The sequence below is a fragment of the Buteo buteo genome, chromosome 18 (assembly GCF_964188355.1).
Source record: "Buteo buteo chromosome 18, bButBut1.hap1.1, whole genome shotgun sequence".
NCBI lineage: Eukaryota > Metazoa > Chordata > Aves > Accipitriformes > Accipitridae > Buteo > Buteo buteo.
In genome coordinates this window covers 29423686-29443747 of record NC_134188.1, presented here as the reverse complement: position 1 = coordinate 29443747, position 20062 = coordinate 29423686, and the positions used below count along the sequence as shown (strand labels likewise).

The following is a 20062-nucleotide window of genomic DNA, read 5'->3' as shown; positions in this document are numbered from 1 at the left end:
GCAGGCAGGTTGCCCGTGTGGGAAGGGATCCTCTGCTCAGGGGGCTGAGATGCCCTTTCCCTTCAGTCTGTGCCTAGGGTGAGGCTGGCAGAGAGACCCCGTTCATCGGGCTCGGGAACGCCAGTGCCCGCTCCTCCTGGGCCAGGAGGAGTCCTGACCCCCAAGCCTTGCTTGCACAACTGCCTGCACACATCCCAAAAAATGGGCTGGAAAAGACCATGGAAGGCCACTGGGTCAGTCCCTCTGTATCTGACCTCAGTGTTCTCTGTGCTAAATTTCACCAGCCCCTTCAGCTCTGGCCACCTTTTCTAGACCCCTGATGATTTTTGTCCCTTTCCTGGCTCACATCGTGCACTGCTGGTCTTCTCTTGAGATCCCAACTGGATGCTCCTTGTGCTGCCAGCTGCAGATCCAGTTCACAGGGCATGCAGCTGGATGAAAAAAATGTCCCTGTGCTGGTCGGACACCTCACAATGTGATGTTTAAATAGGCACCTTTCCCAAATTACCTGACTTTGGTGTCTGTTTAACACAACGTACTTGCCAGGTGGCCACACTGACTGGCATCGATGACCTCCTGGTCTTTGCAGCATGACCCTGATGCCACTCTCTTCGCAGTGACGGAAAGCCACTTATCCAGGACTAGTGAAACACCACCATGTCCCAGCTTCCAGATTTTGGGCTAGATCCCTCTCAACCAATTCAAATATGAAGAGAAGTTGGATGGTCAGTTCAAAATCATTACCTACAGTGGATGATCAGATACTTTGTCCCCAAAGGATCTAAAGTGCTTCTTAATCTGCCTGTGATGCTGGGGCAATGGCTGGCTTCTCTTCAAACACATTGCTCAACCAAACACCTCCCTCTTCTCTGCAGCATTACCTGCAATTATACCACATCCATCACTTAGAGTATTTTCTCTGGTTTATATTAATTTTAAAATATTTTTGCAATGTATTTGGTTGGGGTTTTCCTTCCCTCACCTTCACTCTGCAGTCAGGAATCTTTCCTAGAGACTTTGGCTTTTTCTTTCTTTTTTTTTTTTTTTTTTTTTTTTTAGCATTCATATCGACTGCTCCCTAAATATCTTCTATTGTGTAATAGATGGTGGGGGGCACTTATAAATCCTCTGCCAAACCATGATTTAATTTTTGCCCAAGTTGTACTCCTCTGTGACTCAACCAGTAAATGATTGCTGGCTTGAAGAGAAGAATAACTAGACTTGAGTGGAAATAGGGTAAAATATCAAGGGTTGACCCAAAGGAGAGGGGGATGCCAGACCCACTGACTCTGATAACTCCCAGCCATGGGACCAGCCCAGCCCAGCCCCTGGTAAAGCAGTGGATGCCCCCAGGACAGCTCAGGAGAAGGATATGGTGACCCGACAAGAATTCAGCAGAGGAGCAGTGACCAGGAGAGATGGCATCAGGCAGCACTGACAAGGGACGTGGACATCCTGGGGCTCGTTTGATGTTGCCATTAAGGACCTTATCAGAGACAGCAGGGGCTGATGAAACCTGCTGACAGCCCAAGGCTGGAGGTGTCACCCGGGGGGGGATGGGGATTTATCGCAGGGGACCAGAGGAGGGAGGTTTCAAGACCTCATACTGACATCCAGATTGCCAACAAAAATCTTTAATAAAGTGGAGGAGGAAGCAATTGCTGGAAGTGCTTGCTGCAAACAGCCTCGAGGCCACCCAATTAATAATGCTGCCTTGAGCAGCGCAAGTGACTCATGAGCCACTGCATCCTCCGGTGCTCCCCGCTCATCCCTCACAGAACAAGGTTTAGAGCTCTCTGTCAGAAACCGTGGAGAAATACACCTGTGGCAAAGCCCACACACTACAGTGGATGAACATATAATCCTGCAGGAAAAAACAACCGGTTTCCTTGCCAGAAACCTGCCTCCTGTGAAACCAAGCTGACGGGCATGAGCTCTATCTTCAGCCTCTGGCTGTGCATTGGCAGAGTCCCCATTAATGCTCCTTCCCCATTTATGGGGTGCACCCCAGGGCTCTGGGATGTGGCCCTGTGCGAGCGGAGGTCCCAGGCTGGCAGGGATTTGGGGTGCCCTGAGGGAGCTGGGTTTGGGTCTAAGTCCTAAATCCTTGAGCTGCCTTTCTCATTGCCCATCATTCCTCCTCCTCCTTTGCCTCCACCCCACTCTTTTGGTGTCCACATTCATCACCTCCTCCTTCACCCTTTCTGCATGTTTTTGCCAGGGATGGCTTTTTGTCCCAGTACCCTTTGTAGTGCAGGGTTGGGGCCCTTGAAGGTATTACTTAAGCAGCTCCCAGTCTGCACCGTCACCTCCCATTTCAGATGGAGTCAGACTCCCCAGCCCTGGGACACCTGCCCACTCTTCTCCCAAGGGAAGTCACAACAACATTCCTCTCCCATCGGGTGTTTTGGTGGCTACACATTGTTGACGAGTCAGCTTGTTGACATTCACAACCCTGAGGATGTGTTTAAAATGAGCCTTTCTGGGTCAAGGCTGCAGGGAAGTTGCACAGAGGCTCGGAACATGTTTGCCTGCTGAGCTCATGGGACTAATGCTGCCTGAGTCATGTCTTAAAAACCGCGCTCCCCTGGGACGCCTAGCTCTCACGGACACCCCCAAGCACCGTGTCAGGAACTGCGATAAACAGCTTTGCCGGGCATGAAACTGCCGAGTTGCCGGTCGTGGTCTGGGAACGCCTCGCTGCCACCGTGCCTCGGTCCTGGCGAGTGCCTTTCCATGCAGGAAGGTGGCCACCAAGTGACCCTGCACTATGGGACACTCCCGAGGAGAAACCCCCTCCTCCAGCCACGCTGGACCTGGCTGAGCACTGAGCCCTTTCCTGCGAAATGGTGCTGGCAGCGCTTGGTTTGCTCTGGCCGAAGGAGAGCAGGAGAGGGCTGGGCTGCTCAGCTGGCGGGTGCTCAGGAAGCAGAGGAGCAATGTAAAAGAAAGGTTGCTGTCAAGCCCAGGACAGCAAACTAGACTCTCTGTCAGAGCAATGAGATACAGGAGCAGCCGCATAGAAGGGGAAAACAACCAAACTGGTCTCCAGAAGGCATTTGGAGTTCTGCATTTGGGGGTTATATGCCACGATGTTGGTGACGGCAGGGGTCTGTGGTGACCCGCAACTTTCCCTTCACTCTTACTGAAAGGGGGCTCGGGCTCCCACGCTGCTGTCCAGTGGGGATCCCGGGGTGGAGCGTGCCCAGGCACCCCTCCTGCTCCGATCTTTCGCCATTGCTGGGGCAGGACTGGAGCTCAGCTCACAGTAGGAGAGCAAAGATTTATATTTTTATCGAAGAAATAGCGGAGTAGAAGGGATTCACTAAGATAAATTCACAAAAGCTGGGATGCTTCAGCCAACGCTGAATCAATTTAATCTCCACCTCCCTGCTCCAAAACGGCTTGTGTTGATAATTGCACTTAGTGATTCTTTGCCAACACTCAGACAGACGCTCATCCTCTCAGAGCAAACAGAAACATACATCTCGCAGCAAAGGCTCCCCAATCCAGCCTCTTCCCTGGATCCCTCTGTGCGCTAGCAGCATCCCCATCCACCAGGCCTGATGGGGACTGTTTACAGGGACAGAGCTCCCTGCTACCTAAACAAGGGGAAGACAGGAGAGATGGATGGAGAAGGGCGAGTGCTCCACGCTGTGTGCTCTCTGGACAATGTACACGTGTATTTTGTATACTGGCAACTCCTGAGAGCCACAGGACAGAGAGGACTGGCTGTGTCAGGGCTCAGGTCTCAGCGCTCAGCCTGGCAGATAATCCCCTCCATAAAGTGATCAAGATTCCCAAAGCATCCTAGCTCTATCAAAGCCAAAAACCATGCTGTGAATATTTCCTTTTGCACTACTGTAGCAGTGGGCTTACCTCTTTACCCTGAACAAAACATGTGCCTGAGTCATGGCATCTGAAGGTAAAGCACTGGGAGCTGAGCATATAGAAAACCTTAAGGGACAGAAACCAGGGCACTTCTCTTCAACCTTAGACTATGGCAGTGGGAAGGAAGATGCAAACAGGGTTCACTGAGCACCAGCCAGCAGTGCATGGGTGGAAAAAAATGAGGTGTTTATATCTTGGACCCAATCTGAAGAGTGATGCTCTCTGGATCAGCACACCTGCAAGGGGTGCTGTCTGGGTCTCATATGGCAGGACCCATCCTTTTCAGACCCCCACCAAACAGCACCAGCATCGAGGACTGTACCTTGCATGCTTGTGTATGGTTTGTCTTCAGTGCTACCCACACCTGAGCGGCCTCATTTCATCTGTCCAGTGTTGCTGCACCCTGCCCAAAACAAACAAAAGCAGCTCATGCCCACTGCATCAAAGGACGTCAGCATTCAGATCTTCTCAGGAATCATGCCGACTTCTCTCTACACCTGTACAAATCAGCCAAATGGTGCCAGGCACCCTTCTGTGGCCCCATGGCCATCTGATATGTATGTTCTATGCCCCCACACTAAAAATCTTTTAGACTTAAAACCAAGGTGGCCACACTGAAACTGCCCCTGCTAGTCCCCCAAAAATGCCCATGAGTTGTTTAGGGTAGTCGTCCCTCGTCTAAACCATACCAGTGGCCTCAGGCTCTGCTCTTCCTCCCTTTCTTTGCCCTCATGTGCCCAGCAGTTCTTCATCACACTGGATGCCACCTGCATCCCAGTCTTGTACACTGGCTTCAGCCACACAGCCCTGGCAGCAAAGCTCCCCACTGCAGCCCCAGCTGCCGGCAGTTCTCACTACATATAGAATCATAGATAGGTTTGGGTTGGAAGGGACCTTTCAAGGTCATCTAGTCCAACCCCCTGCCATGGGCAGGGACATCTTCAACTAGATCAGGTTGCTCAGAGCCCCATCCAATCTGACCTGGAATGTGTCCAGGGATGGGGCATCAACCACCTCTCTGGGCAACCTGGGCCAGTGTTTCACCACCCTCAGTGTAAAACATTTCTTCTTTTAATCTCCTGCCTTGCCTTCTCCATCATGTACTGCACGGGCCAGGCAGTCTCACAGGACACACACAACTTGCTGAGTGCCAGCTATCCCTTCCACCCACCCACCCTCAATCCAATCTTTTACAGGGCATTGACCAAGGAGATCAGACAGCATTTCCCGAGATCCTTCTGGAGACAGCGAGGAGCCTGTGGGCTCCTTGAAAACAAGCCTCAGCTCACCACTGCCAAGGGAGGTTTATCTTAGGCTTTAGGAAAAACTTTCTAGCAGTAAGACAGCCTTTGAGTACTGTGCTTGGAGAACCTACATCACCAGAGGATTTCAGATCAGGTCAGGTTCGCAACCATCTGAAATTGCTAGGGGTGAGAAGATCCTGCCTTGGGGAGGGAATGGTCTAGTTGCTCCTCTCCAGGTTCCATCCAGTCCTATTTTCTGCAAGTCCTGGATTCAAAACTGGCAAGTACCACCCATTCCCTCTGCTGTCCTTCCACTGCAGCACAGCTTTGGGTGAGGACTGAGCCGGCCACGCTCCCAGCCCCCAGCGAGGTGCTCTCCTACCACCGGCTCCAACCGCTGGACTTGGACTTTGGGATGCACTGGAGGCTGGGGGGAAAATCTTTAATGTCTCTCTCAGATGTTGAAGCAATTCAGATATCTTCTCTGCCTGTTACTTCATTTACACAGCAGCCATGGTTTGTTGAGATATTCATGAAGATCCCAGGAGAAACCCAAAGAAAGGACACTGTGCCCACGGCTGCTGTTTCACCCCCTTCCTCCCAGCTATCTCACTTAGTCCCATAAAAGCTATTACAAGCCTTCCATCATTTTATTCCCACTAGGCATCTAAACCTGGGCTGAAATTAATGAGAAGTTAGACTTCTAAACACCTGCATGATATTGCTACATTGTGGGGACAAGGCTTGTACAGGAAGCAACAGAGAATAGGAGCCAACTGAGCTGCAAAATGAATATTAAACAGAAATAGCTGCACAGCAGTATTTTATGCTTGTTACTGAGTTTGACTTCAATGGTGGTAGGAAAAAAAAAATCCTAGGCAATGCAAGAACGCCAGGGGATTAGCATCTTCCCCCAGCATAAAAGCCCCATTTTTTACAGAGCACAAATGAGTTCTGGGCAGAGACGGGGGAGTCTGTGAGTACTCTGTATTTGCCATCTGATATTTCTCAATAGTGTCTACAAAAAGTCTGGAGGACACTTGCTACAGCAAGAAAGTGATACATTAAAAATTGTAATTTTTAAAATAGGAAAATAGGTAGGAAAGAGCCTTAAGAGGAAAGATGAGCTCCTTTTTTTCCTGCTGCATTGCGGCTGCAGAGTTGAGAATCTCACTTACGCTTTACTGCCATAAATTAAGAAGCACCAGCTCAAACACACACAAAGGCAAAAAGAAAAGGAAAAAAAGTCAGAGCTCTTACAGCTCATGGTGGCTCAGAGTCAGAGCTCTTACGGTCTTCCCGGGCTGAGCCTGAGCAACCCAAGTAACGGAGTAAAACCTGGGGCCAAGAACCAGCCAAGGAGCGCTGTGCTCACCTCAGGAACAGGAGGGGATTTCAAGTGACCTTGACAATGGGACAGAGCGCAAAATCCACAATGTGAAATTCAGCCAAAACCAGTGGAAAGTTCCACACTTCATGGGGAAAACCAGAGCGTGGCTTCCAAAGTGAGAAGTCCCTGGGTAAGTGGTGGGGTCATAAGGACGGAGCTGGGCTTGGGGCAGACCCTAACCCCGATGAGCTGGCAACACAGTGCCAGTAAAGACCCGCCTAATTCTGAAGCTCAATAGCAGCAGCATCACAAACAAGACACGGGTGTTATTACTCAGCTCCCCTTGAAACTGCTGTGGTCTCAGCCAAGTACCACACAAGGGTTTGGGCACTGTGGTCTCCGACAGACAGAAATGGAAAGAAGCCATAGGAACCAGATCAAGAAGAAAATAATGACATGTGAAAAGAAGAGACTGGGTTTGTTTTCTTGAATAAACAGGGAGCTGGAAGGGGTAAACACACCACTGTTGTCAGGAGGTAAGAGGCTTTTCTAAAGACCGAGGATTTGTTTCGCTCCGTGACTACCAAAGGAAGGACGAGGAGCTTAGTTTGCAGTATCAATAATTCAGCTAGGAATTAGGGGAACTCTGAGTGACAGTAATGAAACACTAGAAGCAAGGAAGTCATGGAGCATCCTTCACTAGAGGCTTTGACCAGCAGTTTAAACGAGCAACTCTTGGAAATCACCTGGGTCCTGGCACCGAGCACACGCTCCTGCGGCCACGCCGTGCTGCAGTTCGACAGCGAGCAGGTCATGCCCGCACCAGCGAGCACGTACCCTGCCACGAGTGTGCGGTCGCGGACCGCAGCTGCGGAAGCGGCTTGGCACACACCGCTCACGCCTGGCACGCGTCCGCCGTCACCAAGCAGCGTGCACGGCATGCGCGCACTGTGCGTGGCTTCTGCAGGCTCAGCTGTGCTCGGTTTTTCCGAGCGACACATCGCACCACAAAATCCCAACTGGGAGAATCAAAAGCTGTGGGACAAAATATACACCTGAACAGTGCACCTGACAGGAGGAAAGCATGACTAAGTTTGCTCTGAATAAAACATACTCCTTTTGGCTCCAGGCTGTCTACTAGCCACTGACAGCCTGATCAGTGAAAGTAGGGAGGACAAAAATAATCCAGAGAAAGGTAGCTTTATGATGGCACACGCTGTATTTAGGAAGCACGTATGTACCAGGTCTCCCTGTGACTGCAGGGGATGGGGCCCTGTCTCCCAGATACTCCACCAGCTTTACCTTCTGCATCACCAAACCTCCAGCTGATCACCTCTTGCTGCTGAACACCATGGAACAAGTGCCCAGAGAGTATTCTGTGGAAGTTGTGGTATGGGATTAGGTAGGATGAATGCTCTAGATACATTTTGAAAACCAGAAAAGTTGATTTACTAAGCAGTTTTCTAACTCTGGGATGATTTCCCCAGGAATGAGTTAAAGCTACAACACAGGAGAGATCCTGTGTTAGGAGCAGCAGAGAAATAAACAAAGATGCTCAATGCTAAGGCTTTAGGGAGAAAAACCCGAGAAAGTCTCTCCAGCCAGTGTGGTAAAGAAGTCAGGGTTAAAAATATGAATGTTCGAGTCTTTCTGCAGAAGGCGGCTGTTGAGAACAGAAACGTCCTGCAGGAGGAATGGAGGGTGGTAAGGGCAGCAGCCTGGCATGACCCAGGCTCACTGCTCTGGCACAGATCCTTAAGTATGACCAAGGGCAGGGCCATGGGTGCAGCCTCAAAATCAGCTTAAGCCAGCCCAAACTCCTGCTGTTATGGAAGGACGGTCCATTCCTCAGCTGCTCCTACCCACCACCTCCCATCTGTTGGCACAAGCAGTCGCAAGGCAGCACAGTCCACAGCAATAAAAGCGATTCCTTCTCGGACCGACAAGGACAGCTGGATGACGGCTATGCCAGCGCAGAAACGGCAGCACAACCGGTGGCTGGATGGGCCTCTTAAATCAGAATAACCCAGCTGCAAACCTGCACCGTCCCAAACTTAAATAATGATTAAGTCCCAGTAGCAAAGCTCATGGGTAAATTTCTCACCAAGAAAGCTCTGCACAGGCCCGGCTTTGGCTAAATCAAGAGCTCGCAGGCAGCCTCCCCAGACCCAACGCCACAGAGCAGCACTGATCCTGTCCTTGCTCATGGGACAGGCTCAGCACCCAGAGCCAGCACCAAGCACAGTGGCCAGAGCCACCTGCACCCCAAACACATTAGAGGTGCTGCTGCTGTGGACGGACAGCTGGACACATACAGAAATTATCATGGAGGTGGCAGGTCTTGGTGTTAACACTCACCCAGATGCGATGAAGTTCAAGCCTACACCTCCCATGAAAGTGTCCCACGCAACTGGAGATGGGATAACTCCCACCTTCCTGAGATGGGACTGGACCGCTGCTGAAGGCTACATGAAGATCAGATTCACGCCAGCCTGAAGAAGAATGTGCCCAGCTTCGGTGCCACTGTTTGGGATTCAGCTGGGAGCAGAGAGAGCTGCTTGTGTGCTCAAGGGCTGCGAGGTAAAGAGCGAGCCAGCACAGCCCAGGCTACTTCTTATAGCAGCTGCTGTCCTCACTGTCCTTCAGGCTGACTTTTGGTCTGACTCACATGAATTTTAACTTTTTGGTTGCATTGTCCCACTATCAGCAAATGGCACGCTCCTCTTCCAGGCTGCCTGTCTGTAGACACAGACCGTCGCGCCACAGGAGCAGCTTGGGCCAAGGCAGGTATCGATCCCTGCCTCACGGCCTCAGGAAGAGACGTGTAGGTGGTCTCACCACCTCCACTTCAGCTTTAATAGGACAAACGGGCAGCAAGTCCTGGCTACGGAGTGCACGAGGCTGAAGGGAAGGGTCTCAGCCCGTCTCTTTGCTCAGGATCCCCCACAGACCCCATCAGACAGCCCACACTCAGCATGTCAACCACTATGAACCCATTAGCTTCCCTCATTCTCCCCCTGCTCCAGGAACCACACATAGTCAAGTCGCCACCAGTCTGGGTCTCTAGCATTTAAATCCCACCCTCCTGCCCCCCTTTATTTTTTTCTCTCTGTAGCTCAGAGCTATTTCCTAGAGAGCAGCAGCACCTTGCTGTCAAGTGGGACAATGTTCAAGAGGGAAACAGTCTGTTTAGCATTGCTTTAGCCCAACCACAGCAGAGGTAACAGAAACCTATTTCAGAAAAGAAACTGAGCAAAACTGACTCCACTCAAGCCATGACAGCCTGCTTCCCTGGCTAGTGATAGCAGTTGGGGGATTAAGGAAACAGCAACAGGAATATCTGGCTGGCCTTTATGGCAATAACAGTGTTTGTTGGAACAGTACAGGCAGCAGTAGCCAGCCAAAAGGCCAGGCGAGCAGTAGCCAGGGCAGTGATTAAGGACAAATTGTGTACCAGAGAGAGATGGTGGCTCTTGACGACGCCTCCCACCCCCCAAAAGGAGCATCAGCACTCAGTGCAACTCTCATTCCCCACTCCAGCTCCTCTCTAACTGCCTCTCCTCTCTGACTAGCAGAAAGCATAAGCCCTCTTCACTCTTCCCCCAGGAGACCAGATCAGGCAGGATTTCAACAGCACTCGTGTTTAGGAATGCCTCAAAGAGAGACAGCAGAAAAAGCAAACTGCAAGAACAAGGAGAGTCTAGGCTGCAGGGTCCCCTGGGATCTACTCCTGTTTACACAGGAGTTACATTAATGGTGCATGAGATCCCACACTGGTCCAGACAGCAGCCGCAGTCTTGACAGTCCCATCTGCGCTCTGCCGTTGAGACAGCAAAGGGTCAGCGCCAGATGGGCAGGAGCAGCAGCAGAAGGGAATGACAGACAGGCACAAGCATCGTCGTAACTTCACTAAACCCATCTATTACAGTCTAAACAGCAGCTCCTCAGCAGATTTTTGCCTCTAGCCCATACCTTCCCACATACCTGTTGACAGCCTAACACATTGTTTTTCAATCCTCACTAAACTCTCTCTGCCCCATCCAACAGGTGAGATTAACATGTCCTGCAGGAGGGATTCTGCTTCCCCATCAGCCCTGCTCCAGCCCTTGCAATTTCTGAACTTTCCAAAACTTGATCAGAAGAGGATTTTTGTAGTCAAAAGGCCCCATCCCCTCATAATTTTTTTGGCAAAATTTCTTGGGTGGCACAGCTGCCAGGAGTGGTGATTAGACACAACAGTCTTCCCTTGGAAGCAGAGTGAGCCACTTCAAGGTATCTGCAGTGGTGCCCTGTCAGAGAAACCAGAAGCAGAAGAAATAGTACAAGTGCTGGACTAAAAAACAAGGTGGAAGGGTTCAAGCCTTACCTCTAGCACAGTCCCAGATTTGCCCTGTGAACTCAGCATACCTCCTTTGCACGTTACCGAAACACAGGCTTGGCATTACTTCAGCCCCTTCTTCGTGTTTACCTCAAGCCCAAATCTTCAAAACAACACAAAGAAACAGACACCTTACAGAGTTAAGCATGGTTGCCCCAGCAAATACAGGGTTCTGCTTACATGCCTCATTTTACACAAGAACCTTCAGAGAGTTCTCTGGAAGGAACCGTGTGCAGGAGGTGCAGGGCTCACAAACAAGGCCCCAGCCTCCAGCTGCTACAATTCACTTTTAATCAAAAAAAGTGTTCCCAAGATACCACTGCTCATTCCTTCGACATTCCACATTTTATTGAGTTTGGCTGGATTAAAGGGTTAGTTGTATGGTACATTAATTCAATAAATATTTAAGAACTGGATGATAAAGCCCCATCCCATTAGAGCAGGGAGTTAAGTACACGGGTAAGTAAAAATGTATTATTTTTAAAAGATCAGATAACTAGCTGGGGTGGATAAATGCAACTCTCAAAAAAAAAAAAAGATGGCGTGTGCACTTCAGAAGGCTTTCTGGCCAAGGACAGCATGGAAGCCCATTACCAGAAAACTGACTGATAAATAAGAGTAGGTTTTTAATACAGAATAAAATGCACTGCAGCAGCTCTGCCATTTCCTGCTAAGAACCGAAAAGGAATATTTACCAAGCACAACGCTCTGCCCTGTCAGTCTGGATGGAGAAGATGAACTCTCCAGGTAGCAATGCACCTACCATCAGTCCGCTCCTTTAAAAAGCTTTTTGGAAGCAGAAAAAGAGGGGACAAAGAGAGTAAGAAATGGTGGGAGAAGGTTCTCACTGGCATATGTGCACACACTCCAGCTTTCTAAGCTTAACATAAATTGCTCCTTCACCATGACAGACAGCATAGCAAGCTTACAACACACCTAGCCTAGGGATGTTGTCTTGCTGTCTTTCACAGCAAAGGAAAAGATCTCAGTCAGATCCACTTCTTTCTCTGAAGGCACAAGTAACAGTCTTTAGTAAATGAAAAGAATTGTCTGAAGTCCCCAGGACAGATCTTTAAGGTAAGTGGCATTAGCACTTTTCCCTGTCTGTTCAGGAAAAGCCCTGCCTGTAGGGTTCAATGTAAGACCATGCAAGAGCACTTAAGTTTTCAGGAAGCCCAGCTACTAAAGCAATATATAAACTTCTTATGCACCCTATCCATACCTGTGCACCAACCCCCAATTGGATGGGGAAGCTACAAGACACTACTGTGATCACCCCTCCTGCCACAGTTCCAGCAAGCCTCTACATCCTGAAGTTATACTAGATGCTTCCATCTTAGGACTCCAGCCAGGTGGAATGGCTTTGCTGGCACTGCAGAGCAGATCCATTAGGAGCCACACATCATACACTCATCCCGGTTCTCCAGGGAGCACACCATGGCTGCTTTATTCCTCTCCTTCTCTTCCTCTTCCTTGGAGGCCTTCTCCCGCTCTCTGAGTTTCTCTTTGTTCAGGGTGAACTGGATGGGGTTAGCAGCTGGTTTTGTCCTTAGGTAGTACATGCCAGTCTTCAGACCCTGCAGAGCAAAAGCATAAGTCTAAGAGCTGGAATCAGCTGGAGGTCAGGCAAGCAACAGCCAAACTCTGAACTGCTGAGGCCAAACTCCCTTAGGCCATACCACTGTATCAGCCTCACAGTCATGTCTAGTAGTAATCAGGATTAATGGGAGCAATGCTACAAGCATCCGCAGCTTTATCGCTCTAGAGAGATATTCCACTAGTAACACCAGATTCTTGGAAGGAAACAGCTGTTTACCTTTCTAAGAATCAGCAAGACTAACTTTTCATGAAAGAACTTATCAGCCCCCATTTGCTGTCTGTTCTGAACAAGCCTCCCACACCGCTCCTCCCAGATACCTGCTTCCACCCATAGAAGTGCATGCTGGTGAGTTTGCCATAGTTGGGTTCTGCAATGTGGATGTTGAGAGACTGGCTCTGATCAATGAAAGCTCCTCTGTCTGCTGCCATCTTGAGGACAGTCTTCTGGGAGATCTCCCACACTGTCTTATAGAGTTGCTTCAAGTCATCAGGAATCTCAGGTATACTCTAAAAGGAACAGGAAGAGTTTTCCAATGCAGTGTGAACAGTGACTGTCCAAATGTTCCTATTTATAAAACCAAACTCTTCACCAATTGCTGAGACTTCAGTAATCTTGACTAGAACAAGGCTTTTTGCAGCTGAACTCTATCGCGGAATTCAAGCATCCTGTATCTGAAAGCACCCAAGCATAAAGAAACCTTAGTTGCTGAAACAGGCCAGCTTCTTCGGGGAATTTGAGAGAAAAAGCTGTTTGCAAACAGACCATTACTGTTTTGCCCTAAATAGCTGTGAGGTCTTACAAAAAGCAATACAGCAGCTATTACTCCTCCAAACTTCATGACAAGCGGGATGCACTTTGTTAGCATCCATGACTCCAAGCACAACAGTTGCAGCAGCTTTTCAAACTCCACAGCATAAATGATTCATCCCACACAGACTCTTCTACATGTAACTTCTGGATCTGCATGTCATATACTTAGCTCCTGTCTCAAGACTACTCCCTGCTACGAAACTACCCCTTTATAATCCTCATGATAAATGGGAATCCAAACATTTGCAGAATCTGCCTAAAATAAAGCAGCCTGACTCAGTATTCGTTCTAGCAATAATTAATAGTACACTTCCACTGGGCTTCTCTATTACATGGGCAGGCTCCAGCAGGAACAAATTACCATTGAGATCAGACACATCCCCTCATATTTCTAATGGAAATGCCACACATTACAGCTTTTCTTCGCCAGGCTAGCTGAGTCACTCATACACAGCAGACCTCAAAAGCACTGTGTGGCAAAATGGCCCCACAGCCAGCACTTCCCAAACTAGTAGGAACCCCTGTGCCGTTCCCCCTGGTTTCTCACACATACCTGGATAGAGCCATTGTGGGCAATGATTTGGTTTTTCATCTCCTCATTCCACAGGCCCCTCTCTGTGAGATCTTTCAGCAAGTGTGGATTCACAACCTGTAAGGGGCAAGGCCAAAAAATGAAAGCACTGTATATTCTGCTAAGCTATACACCCTGCCTCACGGCACAGGAACACCTTCCTAGAGGAGATAAATTCACCCCAACATGCACAGGTTTTTTAGATGGTTAAATAAGACCTTGTACAGTATTGACAAACTTTCACTCTTCAGTCAGCACCTAGGTATGCATGCAGATAGCCAGACTACACACAAGGTTAAAACAACAGGGTAATGAAAGTGAGATGCTGCGGGCCGCCACAGACAACAGAAGGCTGTCTGCAATGCCTGGCTGACACCAACTTGAGGCTAAGCTAGTAAGGCAGAAATGGGAGAAGTTACTGGACATTACAAACGAGAAAGGGGAGTGTACAGAACTCCCCTGCATGAGGAATGCCAAAAGATGTGAAAGGGAGAGATCTTGGTTTACCAGGGCCACTGACCACAACCTGAATTACTAATTAAGGATGTAAACAATCACCAAGATTGGGGTCAGAAGTAGAAAGAATAAAATAGGTGCAGGCTGTTTATTTGGGAAGAAAAAACAGCAAACTTTTGCTTGCTGGGGCTGGGGGTACCTGTCCAGCAGCCCTGCACCTGACCTACATAGTGGAGTGGGTTAATAAATCTGTTGCTCTGACCTCACCACACGTGTCTGATTTGATCTTGCAGTCAGGAGGAAATGGGGTGCTTTCCCAAACATCAATGAGGGGACACCTCAGAGGGGATGGACAGACGGGACCTCCCTAATAGTTAGATATTCCCCTTGCCTCACACAGAGGTCTCTGCTAACTCCAGCCTCCACAACTCAAATTGTTTTGTACTTTCCTAAATGACAGACCCCTCTGCATCTGTAAAACTTTTACATAACCTCTTCAGATCTCTTCAGTGTTTTACATACAGCTCTTTCCTCATGACTGTGCAAAGCAGCACTGTGGTCTCAGTTACTCTTCCCATAGCATGCATGTCCTTTCAATAACTTCACTAATCATCATTCATTTAGCAATTATTCCTGCAGGCCATCTTGAGGCCTCATAATGTTTTTTTGCCAGGCAAAAGCAGCACTTCTTTAAAATTTTGCATATTCCATGATTGTTGTGGAATATGCAAAACTGTACTACTACAGCACATAGTACAGGCTAGATGTTCCCCTTGGCACTTTTGGCCTTTGACATAAACATCTAACTGAATTGAGTTACCAAGCATGCGGCCTCCATCTTGTCTTTCTTAGCAGTGAAAGTCATCAAAGATATCTAAAAACAGAAAAGCTCCTTCCCACAGCTGCTTCGCTTACCTGAAACTCTCCTGAGAGGACTCTGCGTGTGTAGATGTTACTGGTGTAGGGCTCAATGGATTCATTATTGCCCAAGATCTGAGCAGTAGAAGCAGTTGGCATGGGAGAAAGGAGAAGGCTGTTTCTGACACCGTATCTAGTAACAACAGTCAAGAGTTAGAAAGCTTCAACCAAGTGAGACAAGACAGAAAAGACCTAAGAACAGTACAGTTTATATACTGTCTGTGAAGAGCTAGGAGGGCCAGTATAAGGAACTCTCAGCTCACACGCTCAGAAATCTCACCTTCTCAGGGTAACCTGCAAACCTTCAGGTTGCCTACAGTAAAAAAAGGGAAGCTCCACTAAACTTTTAACATGGGTCAACATGGAAGCATAACTAAAGTCTCTCCTATTTTCATCTTTAACCAGGTTTTCCCAAATTATTTACTCATGAGAAAGGGTGCACAGAAAAAAAGTCTGTCAGGCACTCTACAACTCCACAGCACTCAGGCAAAAACAAAACAAGCAGCCCATGAAGAGCCTGAGACCTCTCCATACAAATGACAGTAGACAGATTTACTAAATTTAAAAATTAGATGCATACAAATGGAACAAATTCATTACAGGCCCTTCATGTTTTAACGATTCCTGTCTTCAGGATGTTCAAGGCTCACCTGCTTTTCCCTGTCAGTGGGTAAAGAGTTCCCAAGCCCGGATGACTGTCTCACTCATCACTACATTTGCTTAACAGGAACACAAACCATTCTGCTGATGCATCCAAGATGAAAGAAGAGCTCAGCTAAATCAGAGTCTAGGGGGTGGGCTCTCTCTGAATTGTAAGAACAAAAATGAAAGAACGCCATCCACAAAACAGTTCTGAAGAAAAATCTACTGGGGCAGGTGGGAAACACATAGGACCATTTTTACACTTGCGCCCTATCTTTTGTTTTCAGTCAGTCAGAACATATCAAATGTATTTTACATCTAATACAAACTACGCAAGACTACTCACTTAGCAATTTTCTCCTTTAAAGCCTTCCAGTCCCAAAGATCAGATGGGGTGACATTCCACATGTCATACTGAAGAATCTGAAGAACATAGGTGCAGTCCAAATTAGACAGGGCACTCTTTTCTCCACGTTTTATAAATCACATTGTAAATTGACCTGTTATTAATTAATTCTCTGCAAGTCAGCCTCAGTGAAGCCCCTGTATCATAATCTTACACTCAATATTTTAATTGTGCTAAAGGGGACAGCCAGCAGGCTGAGTCTTGCTTTTCTTCTATTGCTCTCTGCACCTCAGTTTAACTTACGCATTTCTTACTACACTTAACAAGCCAAATGATCGAGGAAAACTCACACACCATTTGTACTGTTGCAATATTATCAGCCAAAGGCATTTGAGTCATATGTCTCCTTCTGTATCAAAGACGAGGCACAGTCACATTATCTGCTTTTCATAGCTTTGGCCCTGACACAGGACAGTTCCTGGTACTTACTCCTTTGCTGACAGGAGAACCCTCATATGTTTCATATGGTCCTTGCTCCTTGGCAAGTTCACAGCTGGCTTCCAAAGCACCATAATATACGGTTTCAAAAATTTGCTGGTTCAAGCGCTGGGCCTCGGGACTTTCAAATGGGTACCTCATCAAGATGAAAGCATCTGCCAGGCCTTGCACACCAATGCCAATGGGACGGTGGCGTCTGTTGGAGCGTTCAGCCTGCATGGCAATCAAGCAGAAAGAATAATTACCTTTAGCAGAACTACATAGAATCATAGAATAAATAAGGCTGCAAAGGCCCTCTGAGAGGAATTTTCATCCATACCATTGCCTTAACTTTTATGGGCCATCCCTTCTGCTGCAACAACCCACCTTTCAATTCTGCCCAGTTCCCCACCGTTTGCTGTTTGGTGGGGCAGGAATTTGAGGACCCAGATTAAGTTTGTGAGAAGTGATCACTGATCTTAATTGCTCAACCTGACAAAGGGAGCCATGATTTAGAAGTGAACACTAACCATTTTCTGAAAAACAGGCCCATGAAGACATTTAAACTCATGCATTCAAATTGTACATGCCAGAAATACGTGATTCTCATCAGGTTTGGCTTCACACTTTGGGTATTTGCTTATTTCCTCCTCCAACACCCAGCTCTGCTGCTTGCCTTTCTATGTTCTTGCAATGCAACAAACCCTGCTTCCATTCCTCTTCAACAACTACGAACCCTCTTTCCCACATTCCAGAAAGCAGTCCAGGCACCCTCCCAAAGATGCGTAAAACCAACAAGACTGAGTTACACCTTCTTGGGATCTCTCCAGGATCCTTCTCTCTGGTCCACTTTCCACTCTATTCCTAGTGCTGTTCTGTGCTTTATGGAAATCCTCACACATGAAAAAATTCCAGCTGCAGAACCATCTCAAGGGGAGGCTTTTTCTACAACTGCTTCACTAAGGAACTGTTCTGGGTTGAAGCTTAAGAAGCCACTAAACAACAGGTCACATCTGCAAACAGACAGTTAATGAAACACCCAACTATTTGCTAAAACAGGTTTACAAAAATCTGTCACTGAATCCCTCTGCCCAAGACTGAACTGGGATTGCTACAGAACAACAGGCCCTTTGTCACCAGACTCTCGGCATGCCTTCAGCCCCACACTAGCTCAGCACTGCACTCACCTCTGGCACAGGGTAGTAGTTGATGTCAATGATTTTGTTCAGGTTTCGGACAATAACTTTAGTGACTTCAGCTAGCTTCTTGAAATCGTATGTATGCTCTGAAGTGACATACATGTTCAGGGCTATAGAGGCCAAATTACAAACTGCAACCTGCGGAGAAAACACTGTGAAAACAGGCATGCCAGCCAACACCCCACGCAAAAAAAAACACAATCTCAGTTCCAGAGCATGCTCTCTGGATTATCTAAACTATAGGGAAACAAATCGAGCAACCTAAAAGTCTGGAAAAACACACTCCTCATTTCTACACTATCTTATGAGTTGTAGAAAGGGTAACCAATTCAAAAAGGCTTAGTAGAAATCAGTATCAGCATAAAAATTCAATTCTCTGCCTAGTCAATCATACTGCCTGCAAGCCATCCTTGCATAAACTAAGCCTAACCATTTCTTGTGTTGCCAGAACCAGCAGCTGATCCCAGTGAGATCCAGACTATATTATATTAGGTCATTTTCTTAGTCATTTTTTAACACTAGCATTTTTGCCAACCCCAGGAGAACTGAAAGAAGTCAGCTAAGATTTCTTGTGCAGTGCAGGCAAGCAAGATGGCTCTCCAAATCTTCTAGACTACTCACGATTTTATATGCCAAAGAGTGTGAGCTAAAGAACAACTAGTGGCTCAGGCAGTAGAAACTGATACTTTCAGGTACAACAGCCTCAAGAGCTTTAGTGCACTAGAAATGCTCCATGCTGTACTAGTACTAAATCATTTTCATGTCCTTCCTTTGCCTTTGTTAGCAATGCTGCAGTCCAAACAGCACATCTATAGAGCACCAAGATTAGGGTAGTACACAGGGAACTTGGGTGGAATTGTCACTGAAATGTAAGTCTGGGAGTAAGAGGTATGGTTTTACTAAATCATTAGCTGAAGAGATGCTTACATCAGCTAGCAGCAAGCCAAACAGCTCACTTCTCCCTCAAGCTTTCAGATGTTTGCTTTGATGGGTATCTTGTTTTATATCAAATCCTCCACGGGAGCTGGAAGGAAGGGGAAACCCACACACAGAGTCTGTGGAAGAGTTGTAAGTACTCGAGTCAAAACATCCCCAGAATTTTCTTAGCTACCTGTTGCCTTCCCCAACCAAGAGTCAGACATATTCTAGAAAGCTGCAACAGAAGCAGTCACATCTTTCCTAAATGCTACAAGTTCCTAATCTCCACCTACCTCATCTTTGCTGGTATACTCCACTATTTCTGTACACAGATTGCTGCACTTGATGGTCCCTAAGTTCTGCTGATTGCTCTTCCGGTTGCAAGAGTCTTTGTACAGCATGTATGGTGTGCCAGTCTCTGTCTGAGATTCAATGATAGCGTACCAGAGCTGCTGGGCCTTCACCACTCTGCGGACACGGCCTTGCTTCTCATAACTGCAACAGGGCACATGTTGCTTAATAATTCCAAGGCTCTCCAAAAATAGCAGTGAAAGACAATCATTTTTAACACAATATCAGGCTCTCAGGCAGGCAAGACTCCATTCACTTCTCAACTGCATGAACTCTGAACTGCCCTTGTTTAAAGGAAATGGAAAATCTTTCACTACAACATCCTACACAACTCATTCAAAACAAAGCCATCGACCATTTTAAGCAGGGATCACTTCAGAATTTCCCTTTAACAATCTTGAGCACGTCACAGTTTGAAGCAAACAGTAAGTAGACCTTCTCCATCTTTGTTCTTTTATCAATATGATAATGGAACTTGCTGACCACTTATGAGCCAACACCACAAACCTGTGCTTTTACTCCCAGATACCACACGACAAGGGCAGTTCTGTGAATGGATGACCACTGCTTAAAAATATATTCACTTTTCTCACCTCTCATATAGTTTCTCAAATTCCTCTCCCCAAACCTCATCTAGGCCAGGACACTCATTTGGACACATTAAGGACCAGTCCTGTAAGGAAAAATATTCAGAGAAAATCTTTAGGCACTCTGTCAATTAAAGGCATTCAACTTCATCAGCAGACCCTATTGTGAACAGGAACACGCGAACTACACTTCCCATCCTGAAAAACTAGGAACGAACTCTGCCAGCAGACATGGGGAGGGTGTTCATCAGACGAGTCAGATCTATTTAAAAGTAATTATATGAATATTCATAACCAAACTGCATTTCAGGAAAATGACTGGTTCTCAATATAAAAAAAGCAAA

The 20062-nt window shown here is 47.5% G+C and overlaps 1 protein-coding gene across 7 annotated transcripts in view; it reads right to left on the bottom strand.

Annotated features, from left to right (window-relative positions):
• The window catches only part of RRM1 (ribonucleotide reductase catalytic subunit M1), a 34855-nt gene that overhangs the window by 1759 nt on the left and 13034 nt on the right, over nucleotides 1-20062 (bottom strand). For 2 of the 7 annotated variants that reach the window (XM_075050355.1, XM_075050353.1), the window contains exons 11-19: nucleotides 19725-19804; nucleotides 19074-19275; nucleotides 17851-18000; nucleotides 16676-16897; nucleotides 16187-16263; nucleotides 15196-15331; nucleotides 13807-13902; nucleotides 12761-12949; nucleotides 11170-12420 (exon numbers count right to left, since the gene is read on the bottom strand). In XM_075050355.1, coding sequence (XP_074906456.1) covers nucleotides 12232-12420; nucleotides 12761-12949; nucleotides 13807-13902; nucleotides 15196-15331; nucleotides 16187-16263; nucleotides 16676-16897; nucleotides 17851-18000; nucleotides 19074-19275; nucleotides 19725-19804 — 1341 coding nt within the window. In that variant the 3' untranslated portion in view covers nucleotides 11170-12231. Of the gene's footprint in view, nucleotides 1-744; nucleotides 882-4213; nucleotides 4295-10831; nucleotides 10947-11169; nucleotides 12421-12760; nucleotides 12950-13806; nucleotides 13903-15195; nucleotides 15332-16186; nucleotides 16264-16675; nucleotides 16898-17850; nucleotides 18001-19073; nucleotides 19276-19724; nucleotides 19805-20062 lie in introns of those variants that run through there. The other 5 variants (XR_012653481.1, XR_012653480.1, XR_012653483.1 and 2 more) reach the window with 5 other exon arrangements.